This window comes from Pongo pygmaeus, chromosome 3 (genome assembly GCF_028885625.2).
Source record: "Pongo pygmaeus isolate AG05252 chromosome 3, NHGRI_mPonPyg2-v2.0_pri, whole genome shotgun sequence".
In the NCBI taxonomy this organism is placed as follows: Eukaryota; Metazoa; Chordata; class Mammalia; order Primates; family Hominidae; genus Pongo; species Pongo pygmaeus.
Genome location: NC_072376.2, coordinates 170,221,668 through 170,245,238, shown reverse-complemented (window position 1 = coordinate 170,245,238; position 23,571 = coordinate 170,221,668). Strand labels below are relative to the sequence as shown.

The following is a 23,571-nucleotide window of genomic DNA, read 5'->3' as shown; positions in this document are numbered from 1 at the left end:
GTCTTATGTTTATCTGTGTGAATTACTGATAGTTTTATTTCAGATATGGCAGAAAGACAAAGGTGCACTGGATGTGATATTAAGAAATGGTGGTCTCATAAAATGAGACTTAGTGCTTACTTTTGGGTTGGAACAAGTTCAAAGTAAGTAAATCTCAGTTGTGTAGACTTTTAACAAGAAAGAAAATACAAGTAGAAGTGAAGTCTAATACAAACAAAGCTATTATTTACTTAATCTCTAAATGTTTTGTAACTAATCCCAAAATATTCAAATAAAAAAATAAATTCAGAAAACATTTTTAATTTTACTGAAAATATGCAAGCATTTTAATAAAATAAAAAAGTTAAAATCTTTTAATAATTATGGATTTCTTTTTCAACTTATTACTTCCCCTTGGTTTCTTAAAAATGATGTAAAATCACGTATCTATTACTGCATTCCAATTTAAAATATGTATGACCCATTTTAAGGCACAATGTTTTGTGTAATATGTACCAACAAATGAAATCCATGAAAATACATTTAGGTTTTAAGGTGGATTAAATAAAATTTTGTTTACCCTAAATATTTCATCAGTAAGGTATCTTTAATTTTTTTATTTTGTCAGAATTCAGTATACAGTTACATAAATATAGGCTTCCCTTTGTTTAAAAATGCTTACTGTGTATTACTATCTGATATTTTTGACAACACAAGCACACTTTAAAATGAACTGATTTTACAAATTAATATTTTTTGAACTTTATTTCTCCACAGAGCCTGCATAATTATAACTGATATATTTCTACTTACAAAGTTTAAACAATATGTAATACAACCTTTTTAAATCTGTGATAATACCATCTAAAATTTTACAAGAATAAGATGGCTTTCTTCGAAAGTTACAAGGAAGGAAATTTGAAATACTACATACATTAGAATGGTGACCATAGCAGGATTCAGCGTGCAAATCATTTTATTATCAGAATTATCTGTAGTATTTGCAGTTTACACTAACTGAAGAGAATTGTATGGATTATATTATGTAGTATGCTTGTCCTTCATTTGTTACTAAGCAATATGTTCACTATACATATATACATCGTTATTAGAGCACAGACATTACATGATCATGCTGCCATTCAAAATTAAGGTGCCACAGTTTTATCACAATCAAATGGCATCCAAAATGCAATGTTGCTATGAAAATTCAAAAGTTCTTGCAGATTGGCATTTATGAATGGAGTAGGTCACAATGAAATGGAATTTTATTTTGTACAAATGGAAAAGATTTATCATAAATATATAGACCAATATATAACATTGAAGAACAAGAAGCAGAAAGGAAACAATGCTCTTGCATAAAGATCAATTCGCTTTGCTGCTGTTGGAATAACAGGTTTTGCAGGGGGAGGCTTCTTGTTGCTCTTAGCCTGAGATTTCCCAAGTCCGTTGTTAACTTCAATGGGTTTTCCATAGCAGTCATAATTGGATAATTCAAAATCTCTTGGCAAACTTCCAACAATGCTGAAGTCATTAGATCTCAAATCAGACTTAGAAGTACAAACTTTTTTGCATCTGGTCTCACCAACCTAAGAATAAATATTGAAGACAATGTATTTAGAATTTTTCTACTTACAAAACTCATCTCTTCAAAGGATATTTTTAAAATTGCTAGTTTCTACAAGAAGCATTTGCTTATGTCACAAAGAACTAACAGAGAGAATGGTTATCTGATTAAACCATCAGATTGCCTGAGCATTTAGGGCTCTAAAATGTTGCCTACATAATAAGGCTTATGTCATGGAATGAACTTTTGATTGGTTATTTCATGCTAAGGAATCAAAGCTCAGATTGATTTTAGGTGCTCCAGGCTTGTGAAAGTTCTCAGTTGTAAGACTAATAAATGAACATCCATTTTTGCTCTAATATTTAACCATGACAGAGACAATATTCTACAATGTATGGATTATAAAAATATTCTGGTATTACTAGCCTTTGACTTCCCTATAGATCCTATTTCCAAGTAGAGCAGTTTATAAATGCTAAGTAATTTATCCCTCCAATGAGACAGACTTTCTCTAAGCCACATTCACAAACAAGGACTAAAAAATGGTCACAATTATCACGTACCAAATGTTTACTAGTGATAGGCATTCCCAACTTGTTGGCTAAACTTAACCAAACATGCTCAGACAATACAAAGGAATTATGTATTCTTCAGATAGACCATATGCTACAGAGAATATTATTCAGTCACTAATTTCTGAATTATTAAATTTAAATAAATTCCCTATAATATACAAAATAATTACAGTTACAACATGGGTTTGAACTGCAAGGGTCCACTTATACATGGGCTTTTTTTCAATAAATACAGTTGCCCTTGTATCTGTAGGTTCTGAATTTACATCCAAATGTGGATCAAAAATACAGTGTTCCATGGATATAGAGGGTCAACTTTTTGTATCCACAGGTTCCACAGGGCAGACTGCAGGGACTTGAGTATGCATAGATTTTGATATCTGCAGGGGATACTGGAACCAATTCCCTGCAGATACAAAAGGACAAGTATATTTTATGCTGAACTCTCTCTGGTAATCCAAATGCTCTTAGATTAGAGGAGTAGGCTAACACCAATGTTTGAGAATAGCACTTACATATTACAAAAGTCCACAAAAAGGTTAGCTCTTGGCTAGATTGCTTCATTTTCTCATTGTTCTTACCACTGAGTTTTGCTATTCACCTTCAGAATCTTCACTATTGACATTTACTCAATTTTTATTGAACATGGAAACCATTTAATTGTATATTATATCACAGTTACTCTAGTAACTGCTTTATTAATATAATTAATACATTGACTAATTCTATAGATTCTATTTACATTTACTAAATTATAGCTGGGTTAAAAACACTATACCTCACACAATAAATAAAACAAATCTTTCCTCAACAGTACTTTAGGTACCAGGAGACTATCCTTTACCTGAATACACATATATTTATATATATATTTCCTAGACAAGAGCCAGATGGCAGTGTTCAAAGGTGGATAGCAAAAATGCCTAAGATAAACTGACTGACAAAGCAAGTTAAACATATTTATACATCCTTCTGTGATTATGCATTTAAATTATTTCCATTTCTTCTCCAATTATGAGCATATATTGATGTTATATTTATTAAGCTAGCATACAAATGTTGGCTTTGTTATTATATACTTTATGCCATATATACATTTGTAAAATGCCAGTGGGTAAGAAACTTTTAAAAAGATATTTATGTAAATATGTTTGCAGAAAAATACACAAAAAAATGTTGATGACGAATGGGGATGGAGGAACTAGAAGTTCACCTTTCTATACATTTGATATTTGAAAAAAAAGATGTAAATCACTAACATATTGACTTATTTAGAAATTGTTCATTATAAAATAGCCCAAATGGAAACATAGTCCCATCCTGGTTCAATAGGACTTTAATTGAGGTAGTTTTTAATAGCATGATTTTTTATTCTAGACAGCTTCATTATCATACTACCTCATTTTTGTTACCAGTAATTTTCAGAAGTGACAGAAGTTTATATGATGAAAGCAAATGAGACACATATTCACAAGGAACAATTGAGAAATTATTAATTGTAGGTTAATATAGCCAAATTCGCTTTTAAGAAAGTGTGTCAAGAAGTAGGCCAATGTGAAAAAAGAGGATTCTTGTCCCCACCCCCTCACTCCACTTCTTTAATGTGCAGTTACATTTTACCAATTGTGAGAGCTCAATTGAGCGTGAAAGAGCAGTGCCTACATCTGCACAGCATCAAGAAGTACAGACAGGCTTTAGTCCCTATCAATTTATACTCTGTATCTAGCAAAATGTCTGGCAAAAAAAAAATAGGAACTGGTTGATATGGTTTGGATATTTGTCTCCTCCAAATTTCATGTTGAAATGTGACTCCCAGTGTTGGAGGTGGGGCCTAGTGGGGGTGTTTGGGTCACGGGGCAAGATCCCTCATGACTGGCTTGGTGTCCTCCCTGTGGTAATGAATGAGTTGTCCGTCTGTTAGTTCAAGTGAAATCTGACTGTTAAAAAGAGCCTAGCATCTGCCCTCCCTCTCACTCCCGCTCTTGCCATCTGACATGCTGGCTTTCCTGCACCTTCCACCATAATTGTAACCTTCCTGAGGCCCTCACTGGAAGCAGATTCTGATGCCATGCTTCTAGTACAGCTTGCAGAACCATAAGCCAAATAAGCCCATTTTCTTATAAATTATACAGGCTCAGGTATTTCCTTTATAGCAGCATAAAAATGGACTATACACAAGTCGAAAGAGTGAGAGAGAGAAAAAGCAGCAACTAAAATCTAAACTCTTTAAATATGACTTCAGGAAATGCACACACACACATAAACATATACAAATATACATCTATTTTTTGCCCCATTTATCTAAATTGAATTTTTAAAAGACTACATTCATCAATTTGTCCGCCACCTCACCTCCAACAGTACTTGTACAGGCATGCATGCATGTGCACACACATACAGACTTGCACACTCACATCTGCCCTATTATTGTTCCAGACAGAACATCAGACAGAAGACCACATTTAATGTTCAGTTTTCCAGTGCAGTTTGAGGAATGTGTGAGTGTCCGCATGTATCAGTGAACTTTTGTAAAGAGTAACTATCTTGATTGGAATAGAAGTGGAGAACAGACTCTACATATCAAATCTTTGCATTACCCTAAGACTTTCAGAGTAATCTTTAAAATCAAGGACTCTATGGGTATCATAGTTGCTCTTTCTCCCTTTAGAATTCCCCATTCCAAAGGCTTTAGGTGTACTCATTATGCTTTTGAAGCTACTTATCATAACAAAGGAGTACTCTAGATTCTGCCTATAGACTTAATGGCTTAAAACCAAGTATATTTAGAATATACTGTAGAAATGCATTTGCTATAAATCATATTTTTATATCGTTTTAGATGTGGTTTTAGTATCTGTAAATAACTAAACAAATGGCCAAATTTATATACTATTATAACCTAGGCCACAAATAAATATTTCCAATTTTCTAATCTATTTTATTTATATAACCATATAAATTCTGCCAGCAATTTAAATAATATTAGGATTTGATCCAGTTTATTCAAACTATAGATATAGAATATTATGTTTATTCACAGAGATTACTTATAGTAAACATGTCAGTAAGAGAATAATTTTTTCAGTGTTGAAGCCATAATGTTACAAAGCATTCCAAAAAAGCTGCAAATTGGTTATATTAAGTTTCTAGCCATTTAAGTCTTTAAAACATCTCTCAGAGATATATTTGAAGATTCTTGTATTCAAGAATAAGTAGAGGTGCACATGTGGGGTAGACGGAACCTCTACTACAGAAGTAATTTTTAATGATAATGACATAACTGAATAAAGAACAAGATTAGGTTCCCTAATGAGAAGTACTCAGGGCTTCTTAAATAGGTCATGGTTCATTAAGTAGTTCGCTAGTCTCCTTGCCCCATTCATCACAGATTTTACACAAAGAAAATTTTCTTTCACACCTTATTATCATATCAAATATATACATGAAAGTACAAAATAGTTTACACTATAAATACTATTTTAAACAGTTATAACATCACATGAAAAGAGATGAAATAAACTGCTTATAAACAAGACATTAACCCTACTTAACACACATTCTTAAAAGCGAATTTGGCTATATTAACCTACAATTAATAATTTCTCAGTTGTTCCTTATTACAAATATGTGTCTCATTTACTTTCATCATATAAACTTCTGTCACTTCTGAAAATTATTGGTAACAAAAATGAGGTAGTGTGATAATGAAACTGTCAAGAATAAAAAACGATACTATTAAAAACTTTCTAATGCCTCCAACTTTAGCCTCTAAGATTTTCTTTGTGGTTCTTTTAAGTTTCATTCCACACAAATTTAAAAGCAAATAACTTTATGCAGTATTTCTCGACCAGAATAATTAGGCATGATTTCATGTCAATAATGGTATCCTCTACAGACAATAAAATATGTTCAGAGGGAATAATTTGTATATATTTTGCTAAATTTAAGTCCATTAAATCATTACCATTAAAAGATCTCCTTTACATATAAACAGCAGCTTTTATTTTCTAATTTATATAAAATTGTAGGCATAGGTACTATTTTCTTTCTTTTATTCATAAAACCTTTGTGTATGGCACATACTAGTGTTAGAAATAGGGTGACATTAACAACAGTAGGTTCTTAACTGCTTTGTTGAACAAAAATAGGAATACATGAATGAACAAACAAAAGTAACCAAGATATTGGAATGAGAAAAAGCACCACTTTTACTGGGAAAAAAATCCTCCAGACAATTATAGAGGCATGGTAACATGTTTTTGTATATAGGCCACAAATTATAAAAACCTCATAGTAAAAACTATACATTATCATTTAATTTTTTTCTACTTTTTAAATCATTCATTTCCTTAGGAAGCACAACATTATTTTATACATCAGCTTCAAACATTTCCTACAATCCAAATTATATTATGCGTCCATTAATTATTATTGTTATTCTGTTGAATAACAATATTGAAATTATTTGGCAAAAGTTTGCATTTAGAAAAGCAAAGTACATTAGAACAAATGCATTTGGAAAACAAAAGTTTAATTACATTTTTCACTGCAAAACCACTGATTGAAAAGATAATAATTTATAAATTTCTACTTTTATATCTTCTTTCATATGTCAATATGTAAAATCTTATGACTCCTCAAGTTACACATTTGATGTAAGTTATTTTTAGACTCATGTTATCATTTTGAAGCCTGTCTCAGGAAACAAATATTCTATGGGTACAAAGTTTATTCTGGAAAGTGCATTTTTGTCCTGTAAAGAATAAAAGTAATTTACATTTGTTTCTAAAGATTAAAATTTCTGGTCAATTCTTAACTCTCTATGCATCTCTCGTTGTCTTTTGAAGCAAAATGTCACAGCAGTTTCAGAATTCAAACAAGTGTGTTTCTATGAGCAGCTAAAAACAGAGAATTAAAATATAAAAGTTCTTATATGTGTTTAACTTTTATTTATTGGGTAATTATTTTAATTATTAGTTTTAATTTTAATGCTTTAAAGATAAAATAACATAATTGGGTTTACTACTTCATGGATCCTCTCATCCTTGCTATCCATGTTCATAAATAATCTGAATATATTCTACAATGCTCTAGAACGCTGGTTCTAGATAGCCTCCTTCCATCAGTACCCGTACTTGATGGAATATATTAAGGTATCAGGATCATTGCACATTAGTATTCTGTAACTACATTTAATTTAATGTAGTAACAGAATTTAATTTAATTGCTTATTAGTATTCTGTTACCACATTTAATTCCTGTGCTTATTGAGGACCTATAATATACCAGCTAATGGAGCTGATCATAGGGATTACTAGGAATCAAGCACCTGTTCTACAGAGCATCCTTGCTTTCTGTATCCAAATCTCTTAACCAGAGGTCAAGTTAGAGGGGATTGGTGGGCTGGAAATGTGAGGAAGTGGTAAAAGATAGGAAGATGTAAATCGAGGAGTAGATAACAAGTGTCAAAAAATCAGGTAGAGAAAACTTCCACATAACATAAGGCTCTCAGGTATTCTTTCTTCCATTTCTGGCCTGGAGAAATAACTGTATGCTTTAGAAGGGGAAGCACAGTTTCTCACAAACAGTATGCTTTCAATACCAGTTCTTTGTCGTGCCAAAGCATGCCCTTAAGCAATCCCTTAGTTCTTCCGGATATTATGTGCCTTCTTATACTTGGGTGGTAACAGAGACAAAAAAAAATATTGGTAAAGGGATAAAGGGAATAATAATTACTCCAAATGTTTGTTTTCCTGGTGTAGGATTGTAGTAAGTCTGAAATGACCCAGTAGACAGAACAGCAACAACAATGAAAGTGTTAAGAGTAGCCCATTGATAAATCTATTTAATTATTAGAGTGTGGTAGGCAGGGTGCAGTTATGATGAGGATGCTGAGGGCCTTGAAAAGCATAGAGAACTTCTACATCCAGGAAGATAGAGTAGACATACCTTTCCTATTCCTCCTGCTAAGTTCAATAAAAAATCCTGGACATTATATTAAAACACACACACACACACACACACACACACACACACACACACAGACTATGAAAGGGAGAGAAGAGGAAGCAGATCAGCTTGGGGACTCAGGATCCAAGGAACCACAAAATGGTGAGTTCCTGCATTCCTTTTTTGTCTCATATAATCCCAGATTTGGAGCTAAAGAAGCCAGCAAGTGGAAACGCCAATGGGTGCAGACAAAAAAACCCCAACAGCCTGCTATGTTTAGCCAGAAGATAAAGAAAGGAGCAGCCCAGCAATACAGAACACTTTTAGATATTAACCTCTCTATTCTTGCCAAATACTACAGAAAAAAATGTGCTCCCACCCCACCCCAACAGACATGCCAGCAATGTCCAAGAGGTGAGGGGGCCAAGGCTTGGACTTTAAAAAGGCTGTGATGATCATAGGTTCCAAGATGGCCGAATAGGAACAGCTCCAGTCTACAGCTCCCAGCATGAGTGACGCAGAAGATGGGTGATTTCTGCATTTCCAACCAAGGTACCGGGTTCATCTCACTGGGGCTTGTCTGACAGTCGGTGCAGCCCACGGAGCAGGGTGGGGCACTGCCTCACAGGGAAGTGCAAGGGGTCGGGGAATTCCCTTTCCTAGCAAAGGGAAGCTGTGACAGATGGTACCTGGAAAATCAGGACATTCCCACCCTAATACTGTGCTTTTCCAATGGTCTTAGCAAACGGCACACCAGGAAATTATATCCCACGCCTGGCTTGGAGGGTCCCATGCCCACGGAGCCTCGCTCACTGCTAGCACAGCAATCTGAGATTGAACTGCGAGGTGGAAGCGAGGCTGGGGGAGGGGTGTCCGCCATTGCTGAACTTGAGTAGGTAAACAAAGTGGCTGGGAAGCTCGAACTGGGTGGAGTCCACTGCAGCTCAAGGAGGCCTGCCTGCCTCTCTAGACTCCACCTCTGAGGGCAGGCCTAGCTGAACAAAAGGCAGCACAAACTTCTGCAGACTTAAAATGTCCCTGTCTGACAGCTTTGAAGAGAGTAGTGGTTCTCCCAGCGTGGAGTTTGAGATCTGAGAACAGACAGCCTGCCTCCTCAAGTGGGTCCCTGACTCCTGAGTAGCCTAACTGGGAGACATCTCACAGTAGGGGCCAACTGACATCTCATACAGCCGGGTGCCCCACTGAGACGAACGTTCCAGAGGAAGGATCGGGCAGCAACATTTGCTGTTCTGCAATATTTGCTATTCTGCAGCCTCTGCTGGTGATACCCAGGCAAACGGGCTGCAGTGGAACTCCAGCAAACTCCAACAGACCTGCAGCTGAGGGTCCTGACTGTTAGAAGGAAAACTAACAAACAGAAAGGACATCCACAACAAAACCGCACCTGTACATCACCATCCTCAAAGACCAAAGGTAGATAAAACCACAAAGATAGGGAGAAACCAGAGCAGAAAAGCTGAAAATTCTAAAAATCAGAGCTCCTCTTCTCCTCCAAAGGAATGCAGCTCCTCGCCAGCAACGGAACAAAGCTGAATGGAGAATGACTTTGACGAGTTGAGAGAAGAAGGCTTCAGACGATCAGTAATAACAAACTTCTCCAAGCCAAAGGAGGATGTTCAGACCCATTGCAAACAATCTAAAAACCTTGAAAAAAGACTAGACGAATGGTTAACTAGAATAAACAGTGTAGAGAAGTCCTTAAATGACCTGATGGAGCTGAAGACCATGGCAAGAGAACTATGTGATGCATTCACAAGCTTCAGTAGCTGCTTTGATCAACTGGAAGAAAGGGTATCAGTGATTGAAGATCAAATGAATGAAATGAAGCGAGAAGAGAAGTTTAGAGAAAAAAGAGTAAAAAGAAATGAACAAAGCCTCCAAGAAATATGGGACTATGTGAAAAGACCAAATCTACATCTGATTGGTGTACCTGAAAGTGAAGGGGAGAATGGAACCAAGTTGGAAAACACTCTGCAGGATACTACCCAGGAGAACTTCCCCAACCTAGCAGGGCAGGCCAACATTCAAATTCAGGAAATACAGAGAATGCCACAAAGATACTCTACGAGAAGAGCAACTCCAAGACACATAATTGTCAGATTCACTAAAGTTGAAATGAAGGAAAATATGTTAAGGGCAGCCAGAGAGAAAGGTCAGATTACCCACAAAGGGAAGCCCATCAGACTAACAGCAGATCTCTTGGCAGAAACTCTACAAGCCAGAAGAGAGTGGGGGCCAATATTCAACATTCTTAAAGAAAAGAATTTTCAACCCAGAATTTCATATCCAGCCAAACTAAACTTCATAAGTGAAGGAGAAATAAAATCCTTTACAGACAAGCAAATGCTGAGAGATTTTGTCACCACCAGGCCTGCCCTAAAAGAGCTCCTGAAGGAAGCGCTAAACATGGAAAGGCACAACCGGTACCAGCCGCTGCAAAATCATGCCAAAATGTAAAGACCATCGAGACTAGGAAGAGACTGCATCAACTAACGAGCAAAATAACCAGCTAACAATGACAGGATCAAATTCACACATAACATATTAACCTTAAATGTAAATGTGCTAAATGCTCCAATTAAAAGACATAGACTGGTAAATTGGATAAAGAGTCAAGACCCATCAGTGTGCTGTATTCAGGAGACCCATCTCATGTGCAGAGACACACATAGGCTCAAAATAAAGGGAAGGAGGAAGACCTACCATGCAAATGGAAAACCAAAAAATCAGGAGTTGCAATCATAGTCTCTGATAAAGCGGACTTTAAACCAACAAAGATCAAAAGAGACAAAGAAGGCCATTACATAATGGTAAAAGGATCAATTCAACAAGAAGAGCTAACTATCCTGAATTTATATGCACCCAATACAGGAGCACATAGATTCATAAAGCAAGTCTTTAGAGACCTAAAAAGAGACTTAGACTCCCGCATAATAAGAATGGGAGACTTTAACACCCCACTGTCAACATTAGACAGATCAATGACACAGAAAGCTAACAAGGATACCCAGGAATTGAACTCAGCTCTGCACCAAGTGGGCCTAATAGACAGCTACAGAACTCTCCACCCCAAATCAACAGAATATACATTCTTCTCAGCACCACATCACACTTATTCCAAAATTGACCACATAGTTGGAAGTAAAGCACTCCTCAGCAAATGTAAAAGAACAGAAATTATAACAAACTGTCTCTCAGACCACATTGCAATCAAACTAGAACTCAGGATTAAGAATCTCACTCAAAACCGCTCAACTACATGGAAACTGAACAACCTGCTCCTGAATGACTACTGGGTACATAATGAAATGAAGGCAGAGATAAAGATGTTCTTTGAAACCAATGAGAACAAAGACACAACATACCAGAATCTCTGGGACACATTTAAAGCAGTGTGTAGAGGGAAATTTATAGCATTAAATGCCCACAAGAGAAAGCAGGAAGATCTAAAATTGACACCCTAACATCACAATTAAAAGAACTAGAAAAGCAAGAGCAAACACATTCAAAAGCTAGCAGAAGGCAAGAAATAACTAAGATCAGAGCAGAACTGAAGGAGACAGAGGCACAAAAAACCCTTCAAAAATCAATGAATCTAGGAGCTGGTTTTTTGAAAAGATCAACAAAATTGATAGACCACTAGCAAGACTAATAACAAAGAAAAGAGAGAAGTATCAAATAAATGCAATAAAAAGTGATAAAGGTTATATCACCACTGATCCCACAGAAATACAAACTACCATCAGAGAACACTATGAACACCTCTACACAAATAAACTAGAAAATCTAGAAGAAATGGATAAATTCCTCGACACATACACCCTCCCAAGACTAAACCAGGAAGAAGTTGAATCCCTGAATAGATCAATAGCAGATTCTGAAATTAAGGCAATAATTAATAGCCTACCAACCAAAAAAAGTCCAGGACCAGATGGATTTACAGTCAAATTCTACCAGAGGTACAAAGAGCAGTTGGTACCATTCCTTCTGAAACTATTCCAATCAACAGAAAAAAAGGGAATCCTCCCTAATTCATTTAATGAGGCCAACATAATCCTGATACCAAAGCCTGGCAGAGACACAACAAAAAAAGAGAATTTTAGATGAATATCCCTGATGAATATCAATGCAAAAATCCTCAATAAAATACTGGCAAATCGAATCCAGCAGCACACCAAAAAGCTTATCCACTATGATCACGTTGGCCTCATCCCTGGGATGCAAGGCTGGTTCAACATATGGAAATCAATAAATATAATCCATCATATAAACAGAACCAAAGACAAAAACCACATGATTATCTCAACAGATGCAGAAAAGGCCTTCGACAAAATTCAACAGCCCTTCATGCGAAAAACTCTCAATAAATTAGGTATTGATGGGACCTATCTCAAAATAATAAGAGCTATTTATGACAAACCCACAGCCCAATATCATACTGAATGGGCAAAAACTGGAAGCATTCCCTTTGAAAACCGGCACAAGACAGGGATGCCCTCTCTCACCACTCCTATTCAACATAGTGTTGGAAGTTCTGGCCAGGGCAATTAAGCAGGAGAAAGAAATAAAGGGTATTCAATTAGGAAAAGAGGAAGTCAAGTTGTCCCTGTTTGCAGATTACATGATTGTATATTTAGAAAACCCCATTGTCTCAGCCCAAAATCTCCCTAAGCTGATAAGCAACTTCAGCAAAGTCTCAGGATACAAAATCAATGTGCAAAAATCACAAGCATTCCTATACACCAGTAACAGAAAAACAGAGAGCCAAATCATGAGTGAACTCCCATTCACAATTGCTTCAAAGAAAATAAAATACCTAGGAATCCAACTTACAAGGGATGTGAAGGACCTCTCCAAGGAGAACTACGAACTACTACTTAACGAAATAAAAGAGAACACAAACAAATGGAAGAACATTCCATGCTCATGAATAGGAAGAATCAATATCGTGAAAATGGCTATACTGCCCAAAGTAATTTATAGATTCAATGTCATCCCCATGAAGCTACCAATGACTTTCTTCACAGAATTGGAAAAAACTACTTTAAAGTTCATATGGAACCAAAAAATAGCCCACATTGCCAAGACGATCCTAAGCCAAAAGAACAAAGCTGGAGGCATCACGCTACCTGACTTCAAACTCTACTACAAGGCTACAGTAACCAAAACAGCATGGTACTGGTACCAAAACAGAGATATAGACCAACGGAACAGAATAGAGCCCTCGGAAATAATACCACACATCTACAACCATCTGATCTTTGACAAACCTGACAAAAACAAGAAATAAGGAAAGGAATCTCTGTTTAATAAATAGTGCTGGGAAAACTGTCTAGCCACATGTAGAAAGCTGAAACTGGATCCCTTCCTTACACCTTATACAAAAATGAATTCAAGATGGATTAAAGACTTAAATATTAGACCTAAAATCATAAAAACTCTAGAAGAAAACCTAGGCAATACCATTCAGGACACAGGCACGGGCAAGGACTTCATGACTAAAACACCAAAACCGATGGCAACAAAAGCCAAAATCGAAAAATGGGATCTAATTAAACTAAAGAACTTCTGCACAGCAAAAGAAACCACCATCAGAGTGAACAGGCAACCTACAGAATGGGAGAAAATTTTTACAATCTACCCATCTGACAAAGGGCTAATATCCAGGATCTACAAAGAACTTAAAAAAATTTACAAGAAAAAAAAAAAACCATCAAAAAGAGGGCAAAGGATATAAACAGACACTTCTCAAAAGAAGACATTTATGCAGCCAACAGACACATGACAAAATGCTCATCATAACTGGTCATCAGAGAAATGCAAATGAAAACCACAATGAAATACCATTTCACACCAGTTAGAATGGTGATCATTAAAGTCAGGAAACAACAGGTGCTGGAGAGGATGTGGAGAAATAGGAATGCTTTTACACTGTTGGTGGGAGTGTAAATTAGTTCAACCATTGTGGAAGACAGCGTGGTGATTCCTCAAGGATCGAGAACTAGAAATACCATTTGACCCAGCCATCTCATTACTGGGCATATATCTAAAGGATTATAAATCATGCTGCTATAAAGACACATGCACACATATGTTTATTGTGGCACTATTCACATTAGCAAAGACTTGGAACCAACCCATATGCCCATCAATGATAGACTGGATTAAGAAAATGTGGCACATATATACCATGGAATACTATGCAGCCATAAAAAAGGATGAGTTCATGTCCTATGTAGGGACACGGATGAAACTGGAAACAATCATTCTGAGCAAACTATCGCAAGGACAGGACACCAAACACCGCATGTTCTCACTCATAGGTGGGAATTGAACAATGAGATCACTTGGATACAAGGTAGGGAACATCACACACTGGGGCCTGTCGTGGGGTGGGGGGAGCAGGAAGGGATAGCATTAGGAGATATACCTAATGTAAATGACGAGTTAACGGGTGCAGCACACCAACATGGCACATGTATACATATGTAAGAAACCTGCACAGTGTGCACATGTACCCTAGAATTTAAAGTGTAATAACTATATAAAAAAAAAAGGCTGTGATGAGGCAGCCTGATCCACACTAAAGTATAGTGTCAAGTGGTGATCGAGGACTTCCATCACTGTAGACCAGTAACAAGGCCCTGATCCCTGCCATAGTGTCTGTGGAAACAATGTAGGGAGTAGGACTTAAACCTACACCCAGCAGTAACAAGGGGCTCCTCCTCTTCCACACTGAGGTGATGTCACAGGAGGCCCTGGAGGGTCAGGACTTTCGCCAACACCAATTGGTCTCGAAGGCAACCCCTGCTGCTGTGTTGGTAGAGACAATATGGGGAACTGGTGACCCCCAATCCCACCCAGCAGTAACAAGGAGCTCTACCCTGACGAAGTGGGAAACCTGGACTTGTACCTCCACTTGGAAGTAATGAGGCAGCACTCATACTTCCCCTGACAGAACAGAGCCAGAGAAAGCAAGTTAAAACAGAAGGCTTAAACACAATTTGGAGTCTCATAATATAATATCAAAATGTCCAAGTTTCAATACAAAATCACTCATCATACAAAAAACTGGGAAAGATCCCAAACTGTATAACAAAAGATCTCAAACTGTACAACAATCTGAGAATTCTGAGAAATCTGAGAAAGATATTACAACATTCATGATAAAAATTATTCTGCGACCAATTATGAACATGATTGGAACAAATGAAAAAAATACACATATACCAAATGGAAACTGTAAAACTCATAGATTAGATCAACAGGAAAATGTAAAGGGCAGAGGAAAAAAATCAGTGTACTTGGAGATTACAGAAGACATTGTTCAATAAGTCCCAGCCAGGGCAACCAGGTAAGAGAAAGAAATAAAGGGCGTCCGAATTAGAAAAGAGGAAGTTAGATTATTGCTGTTCAACAATGATGTGACTGTGTACCTAGAAAGCCCTAGAGACTCCTCCAAAAGACTCCTAGATTTGATAAACGAATTCAGTAAAGTCTACAAAATCAATGTACAAAAGTTACAAAATCAATGTACACAAATCAGTAGTACTGCTGTACACCAACAATGACCAAGCTAAGAATCAAATTAAGAACTCAATTTCTCTTACAAAGCAGCAAAAAAAATTTATATAACCTTACACAAACAAATGGAAACACATCCCATACTCGTGGATTGGAATAATCAATATCGTGAAAATGACCATACTGCCCAAAGCAATCTATAGATTCAATGTAATTCCTATCAAAATATCAATATCATTTTTCACAGAATTAGAGAAAACAATCCTAAAACTCATATGGAACTAAAAAAGAGCCTGAATAGCCAAAACAATCATAAGCAAAAATAATAAATGTCCAAGTTTCACATTTTATACAAGGGACTTGAGCATTAGCAGACCTTGGTATCTGATAAAAGTCCTAAAACCAGTCTCCTACAGTACCCAGGGACAATTGTATCACAAATCTAGCATTTGTGTTATTGGAGTCTTGAAAAGAGAACAGAGAGGGCAAGGCAAGAAAAGTACACAAAGAAATAATAGCTGAAAACTCCAAATTTGGCAAGAAACATACAACTACATTTTCAACAAGCTGAGAAAAATCCCAAACAAGATCAACTCAAAGAAATCCACACAGAGACATGTCATAATTAAACTTCTGATCACTACTCGACCAAAAGACCAAACAATTTTTTTGAAAGCATCCAGAGATAAGTGACACTTTACCTACAGGGGAAAAACAATTAGAACAACTAGTTTTCATTAGAAGCCACGGAGGCCGGAAGGAAGTGAACACAATACTTTTTAGGTGCTAAAAGAAATGCATATAGAATTGTAACCTCACAATCCTACATCTAGAGAAAATGTCCTTTAACAATGAAGGAGAAATCAAGACATTCTTAGATAAAGGGAAAGTAAAAAAATGTGTCACCTGCAGACCTATCCAAAAATGGGTAAAGGAAGTTCCCGAAAAGGCGTGGTGGCTCATGCCTGTATTCCCAGCACTTTTGGGAGGCTGAAGCAGATGGATCACTTGAGGCCAAGAATTTGAGACCAGTCTGGCCAACATGGGGAAACCCTGTCTCTACCAAAAATATAAAACTTAGCCAGGTGTGGTGCGGCACACACCTGTGGTCCCAACTACTTGAGAGGCTTAGGTGGGAGGATTGCTTGAATCCAGGGGGTGGAGGTTGCATGAGCTGAGATCACGCCACCGCACCCCAGCCTGGGTGACAGAGTGAGACTCTGCCTCAAAAACAAAAAACAAGGAAATTCTCTAAACAGAAAATAATAAAAGAGATATAACCTTGGAATATATGAAGATGAAAGAAAAACATAGGAAAAATATACAGTAACATTTTCTTCTCCTTGAGTTTTCTAAATTATATTTGATGGTGATGCAAAAACTATAATGTTGTTCTAAATGTATGCAGAAGTATTTAAGACAATTGTAAACATCAGCTTAAGGGATGAAAGAGAGGTAACGTTTTTAAACATCACAAAAACTAGCAAAATAATGACACTAGTAGATTGTGATGTTATGCACGCATAACTTATCCAGACCAACCACTAAAGAAGTTAAACAAAGAGATACACTTAAAAACAACACAGAAAGCTCAAAATGAAATTCTAAAAAAATGTTCAAGTAACCCACATTAAAAAAGGAAAAACAGGGCCAGGTGCAGTGGCTCTCACCTGTAATCCCAGCACTTTGGGAGGCCAAGGTGGGTGGATCACCTGAGGTCAGGAGTTCAAGACCAACCTGACCAACATGGAGAAACCCCATCTCTACTGAAAATACAAAATTGGCCAGACATGGTGGCAGGCGCCTGTAATCCCAGCTACTAGGGAGGCTGAGGCAGGAGAAGCGTTTCAACCTGGGAGGCAGATGTTGTGGTGAGCCGAGATCACGCCATTGCACTCCAGCCTGGGCAACAAGAGTGCACTCCAGCCTGGGCAACAAGAGTGAAACTCTATCTCAAAAAAAAAAAAAAAAAAAAAGGGAAAAAGAAGATAGAGAAACAAAAACCAAAATAAACAAAACAAAGAAAAATAAAACATAAAGTCTTACTATATCAATAATTACGTTAAATGGAAGTGATCTAAATATACTAATTCAAACATAAGAGAATGGCAGAGCAGTTTAAATACCAAACACCAACTATATGTTGTCTACAAGAAACTCACTTCAAATATAATGATACAGAAATATTGGATGTAGAAGTATGAAAAAGATATATTATGGACATCTTTAAGGCCAAGATAGTGCTAGATTAATGCAAATTTTATCCTTATTCTTCATGAAAGGCATAAAAGAGTTCCAAGGCCTCAAGAAGCCTCCCTGAAGGTTTCAGCTAAGTATTTGCAGAGGGTCTTGGCTTTAGGCCCAGAAAATGAGTATAAATGACTTAAACAGTTTTTTAAAGGCCACAGGCAGCACCAGATAAGCATGGTTCCTTTGCTTCTGCATCTAAGAACCACATGCGGTATACTAATCTAGCATTCTAGGTAAGGGGACTAGTGGTGATTAACAAACCGATAGAGTAACTGTGGGACCACAGGAAAAGCATGGAAGGTAAGATTTTCAAGCTTGTAGGATGGAATGGACCTATTGGTCTTTTGTGGAATTTACTGCTGTTAGCTCAATGAAAATGGTCTTCTGGTTGACTGGTCCACCCATCCAGAGGGCATCAATGAGGGGCACATTGGGGTAAATGGACAGTTAACCTCAATCCTTTACACAGCCTGGCACATTGAGATTTACCATTTCCCACTATTCTTAGACCCATAATCAATTGACAAGGCAGGGTTATGGGGTAAAATCTTAAATATTCCTTCTCCCGCCGCTCACTGCTGGGCAGGACAGATTCCCAACTGCGGGCATCGTTTCCCTGAGCCAGACATCCAATAAACAAGTAGCCTGCCTGACATGCTCCATGTGAAGCTCTCTAGCATAATGGGGAATGGTGAGTGATTTAATCATGAGCATGGGCTTCTCCAAGCCTTTTTATGTAAGGCGGATGATCAGTGATGCCCCACAGTCCTCGGGCCTTTCATTAAGATACACTGAATGAGAAACAATAGGAAGGTCTGTGCTCCATCCAGCAAGGTCTCCATATTCAATGGTGACCATCAAAGCAGAGTTGAATCCTTAAACTCAGTGCAAAGTCCTCAAAAAATTTAACAAGGCATTACTTTTTTCCTTAAGTGGTATTTGACCTAAACGTTCTGAATGTTTTCTAAAAAGCATGTTTCCGAAAAATTGTGTTGTGCTCAGTTTGTTTTCATCTGTGAGAGAAAAACAAGCAAATGCCAATGCCATCAAAACTTGTCACATACACAAAGGTGTCTCTCTCTTGACACTATGAAGAGGTTGGGGGAAATGATTTCATGGGATAATTTTATCCTTACCTGCAAAGTGCTAATATGAACAGGAGTCCCTGTTCCATTCACAGTATTCTTTTTAGCCGCATTTCCACCTTTTCCATCTGCTTGCTCAGCCTTAGCAATTCTGGCTTTTTCGGCTTCAACCCTTTTGGGGTTGTTCAGCATCACCTGGACAACTGCATACTCCACCAGGGAAGCAAACCCAAAGAGAAGGCAAGCAATAAGCCAAACATCAAGAGCCTTCACATAGGAAACTTTGGGAAGCTCAGCGGCAAGGGTTGTGCACTCAGAGGCCAAGCTGAGGACTGAGAAGATACCTACAGAAACAGAAAGAGGAATGAAAGTTGCTTTTTATCCCTATGAGATGTTCTGCGGTCATACTCTTTGACTAAATCCGTCTCCAGTAACTTCCAGTGATCCATGAACAATTTGTCAGGTCCCCTTAAAGCTCAAAGACTAGAAGAAATAATAGGTACATGCCTTTTATCTAAGGATTATTGACTATGGTTGAGGATTTTGTAAATGCTTAGGATTTTAAAAAATAAATAGAAATTTAAACCAGGGTATAAAAATATAATTTGGACCTGTTTTCAATATTAAAGATGGCTAAAACTATTGTATAGTATCTCTGAGGAAGCCACAGAGCTCTCTTATTAGACAGATTATGTATGTTATTTTTCAGCTTTGTTTGAGAAAGATTTCAGTTATAGAGCTGAGTTTTGTCCCCATGAGCAACTAAATCAGAGCAAGAACAGAACATATAAAGCAATGTTTTGATAAGGTTCATAATAAAAAAAACCTAATAGAAAAGACACAGTAGGAAATATTCCTGTTTGGGGAGAATATATGATTCCAGATTTCCAAAGAAAGGAATAAAAGTCTGCTCCATGTAATGGTAACCCTTCAATGAAAGATAACACATTGTATACTAATTTAAGTCAAGCAATTGTCAGACTCCAAAGAAGAATTGCAATAATTTATTGCTCTCTTTCTCTTCCCAATTGCCACTGTCCCTCCCATTCCTCTCTCTTTTTCCTTTCCTTCGTATTTTCAAGAGAGAAAATGATGAAATATATTTTATAGTTATAACCTATGGGCACGGGCTACCAGGAACATGCTGAGTCAGAAAAGGAACCTCATTCAATGTCAAGGGAGACTCACTTTACTTGAAGTAGAAAACAGATCTGACTTAGATCTGTGAGTCCATCTCACATACTGGGTTGAGCATAATTTTTTCTTCTTAGATTTGGCCACTTATGAGAATTAATTATATATCACCATAATAATTAATTGTCTACTTGGCTCTTTTCCCTTCCCTTGAAATTATAAGCACTATATTAGTATTAATAATCAGTTAAACATTGAAAAATATATCAATTGCATCATTTCAGAAGCTTCTGAAAAGTGTCTTTTGCATTCAAGAACCTAAGATACTCTCTATTAGAAAGAAACACATTAAGCAAATATAACTTCTGCGGATGAAAACAATATTCAACATATAACAACTTGATAAGCTCCTAGTTTACTTTTACTATAATTATCCTTGGCCCTGAAGGAAACTAAGAACTAATTAATAGAACTATATTTTAAAAGTTAATGTAGGTCTTAATGTTTTCTAGCCTGGAAGTGGAAAGTAACATAAAAATCCAAGACCTTATCAATTACTGCCCTAAACTACAGTTGATTATAGCCATGGGAATTAACTTGGCAAACTGTCATTCTAAGTTAATTTTTCTATTCTTTGTCAAATTTTGTGAGTCAAATTACCAATCAAAAACAAGCCTAACTTATTTCCTTGAGATAAACTATTTTGACACTATCCTCTGTTTCCATAGCATTTCATGCTGATCAATAACCTAGAAGATACTAAATTTTAGTAAGCTTAGCTGTATACCTGAATATTTATCCTGATAGATTAGAAACTTTATGATGAAATAGAGAATAATTTCAGATTATAGAAGGCCTTCAGAGTTCTGTAGTGGCTTTTTATACCATGTTTGGTAGAGAATATTCAGAAATTTGGAATTAAGGAAAGAGAAATTACATAGTCAAAAGAATATTTAAGTAGCATTACTTTGGTGTGGATATACAAGATAGACTGAGAAAGAAAATTAGTAGTTGGGGAAACAAAGTATAAGGAAATGAAGGCCTAGGTTATGATAGGATAGATGTGAAAAAAAGTTAAAAATTAGAGACAACATTTGAAAAGAGTTACTGATTCAAGGAAGAAGGAAAAAATTGAGACAAAGTTATAAACAGGATGACTGGAAGAGTTTCCATAAAAAGATGGGGAGGGGGCCTATAGAAAAGAAGATGACTTTGTCAGGAAAACATTGAAAGATCAGATAAAGGCCAAGGAACAAAGAACCGATGATCTTGACACAGCACAGTGCACCTGGGAATCTGAAAGAACTTTTTGAAAAGATTAGCCAATATCATTCAGATAGATGTCTGAAAAGAGTGAGGACTTTGTGAGGTAAAGATGCTTTGGTGTCAGAAAAGAGGGGCTGATTGAAGAAACAGATGAAAGGATTGTCTTTAAAAGGTGTGACAGAATATTTATAGATTTTGGAGGGAAAAGGGGAGTATTCACAATTCCACACATTCGGTTAGAAACAATGGTAGTGAATTCAAGACTTTTATCATATCAGATATAAGAAGGAAAGTTGAAGAAGTTAAGAAGAAGAATGTGAACACACACTATGTGCCTTATCTTTGGAAAATCGTATTATAATAGAAAACACGTATTAGCATTTTCTATCCAAAAATAAGAAATCTGAGCAAATAATGCTACTTTGTAAAAATATTTTAGCATTATCATAATACAGCCTTCAAATGGGATTACTTCATTGTTAAATGGTACATAGTGAAATTATCTAAATTTCAATAAATTACAAACAGAAAGAAATATAAAGCCATCACCCATAAAAGTGTGGATTTTGGTCAGGCGCGGTGGCTCACGCCTGTAATCCTAGCACTCTGGGAGGCCAAGGTGGGTGGATCACCTTAGGTCAGGAGTTCGAGGCCAGCCTAAACAATATGGTGAAACTCGTCTCTACTAAAAATACAAAAAACAAATTAGCTGGCTGTGGTGGCACACGCCTGTAATCTCAGCTACACTGGAGGCTGAGGCAGGAGAATCGCTTGAACCCAGGAGGTGAAGTTTGCAGTGAGCTGAGATTGCGCCACGCACTCCAGCCTGGGCAATAGCACAAGACTCCGTCTCAAAAAAAAAAAAAAAACCCAAATATCTTTATAGTGTTAATATTATGTTCTTAATAAATTACTGTGATGCTCCTCTTTAATAAATTCTAGGACTCTTTGGTAAAATATTTCTAAAACACGTTTAAATTATATAGACCTTATTTGTCAGACTATTTCCTCCAAAATCAAACCTAGATTTCGAATCAGGGAAAATGTCATGAAATTGATACTAACTGTTACAAATAGATGTAGAGTCTTTGTCTATGAAAAGTTAAAGCCAACAAATGATATAAACTAAATTATTAATAAATAAGCTATATAAGGAGGTTGAATTGAGCAAAATCTTCCATAAACAAGTCAGGGTTGAAGTTATTTAGCTCATCAACGGGAGACAGACAGGGTTGAAGTTATTTAGCTCATCAACGTGGAGACAGAATAGTATAATGATAAAATCATCTCAATTTTTCAAGATATATACAGTAACCTCTATGATTGTCTATGGAATGTCCACAGATTTCTTGTCCAGCCAATCACAGAGGAAGAATCTACAAAATAATTCCCTAACAGCATATATGCTAGGAATGTATTGGTGAAAAGAGAAAAATTGAAAACTAGAAAAAGAGAAGAGAAGAAAAAATAAGGAAAGAAAAGAGAGGAAGAAAGAAAGGAAAAGAGAGTTTAGAAAAGGAAAAGAAAACAAATGGAAGGCAGAGACAGTATGGCATTTGCTATTAATAACCAACGCCATGAATCAACAGAGCAGGTCAAGGAGCAATTGCAAGTGCACACATGCCAACTCCTGTCTCAACTCCAAATAATTTATCTCATACTGTGATAATCACCAAATTTGTACATTTGAAATTGTTGTTAATAAAATGAAAATTCATTTAAAAGTACTACTATTAATAAATTATATTAGCATATTATCATTTCATAATTTTTAGTTAAAGAATACTAAAAGGAAGGGGAACTTTGACCCAAATTATTAATCTTTTTGTATTTATAACTGAAAGTTATTTGTTAAAAGAAAATGTATTCCCTTTAGCTGCAACTAAAGTATTTTATGTAATAGAAAAAGATATAGTATAGTTTACTTAGTTAAGAGTATTACAAAACATTACTTCAATAGTTCCGTGCATAGTTACTTCCATACTTGGAGAAATAGCTTAAGACAAAAGTCATCACCTAAAATTCTCCAGGGAATCTTTGATGTTTGTTAACAATGGGGAAAGTTAATCACAAAAAGGCTGAGTGAAAAATAAAAGTAGAATACAAAACTAATTTTTTATAAAAGCAAAATGAATCTAGGGCAATTTAAAGTAATTACTTTATGCTCTATGTTGTCTGCTAACTTTTAGAAAATAAAAACTACAGGCCATAACAAAAG

At 36.3% G+C, this 23,571-nt stretch overlaps 1 protein-coding gene across 1 annotated transcript in view; it reads right to left on the bottom strand.

Annotated features, from left to right (window-relative positions):
* Window positions 1–567: 567 nt before the first annotated feature.
* The window catches only part of GLRB (glycine receptor beta), a 101,186-nt gene continuing 78,182 nt past the window's right edge, over window positions 568–23,571 (bottom strand). The window contains exons 9-10 of the mRNA XM_054486240.2: window positions 19,005–19,297; window positions 568–1,571 (exon numbers count right to left, since the gene is read on the bottom strand). Of these exons, the coding sequence (XP_054342215.1) occupies window positions 1,275–1,571; window positions 19,005–19,297 (590 nt within the window). The 3' untranslated portion in view covers window positions 568–1,274. The remainder of the gene's footprint in view (window positions 1,572–19,004; window positions 19,298–23,571) is intronic.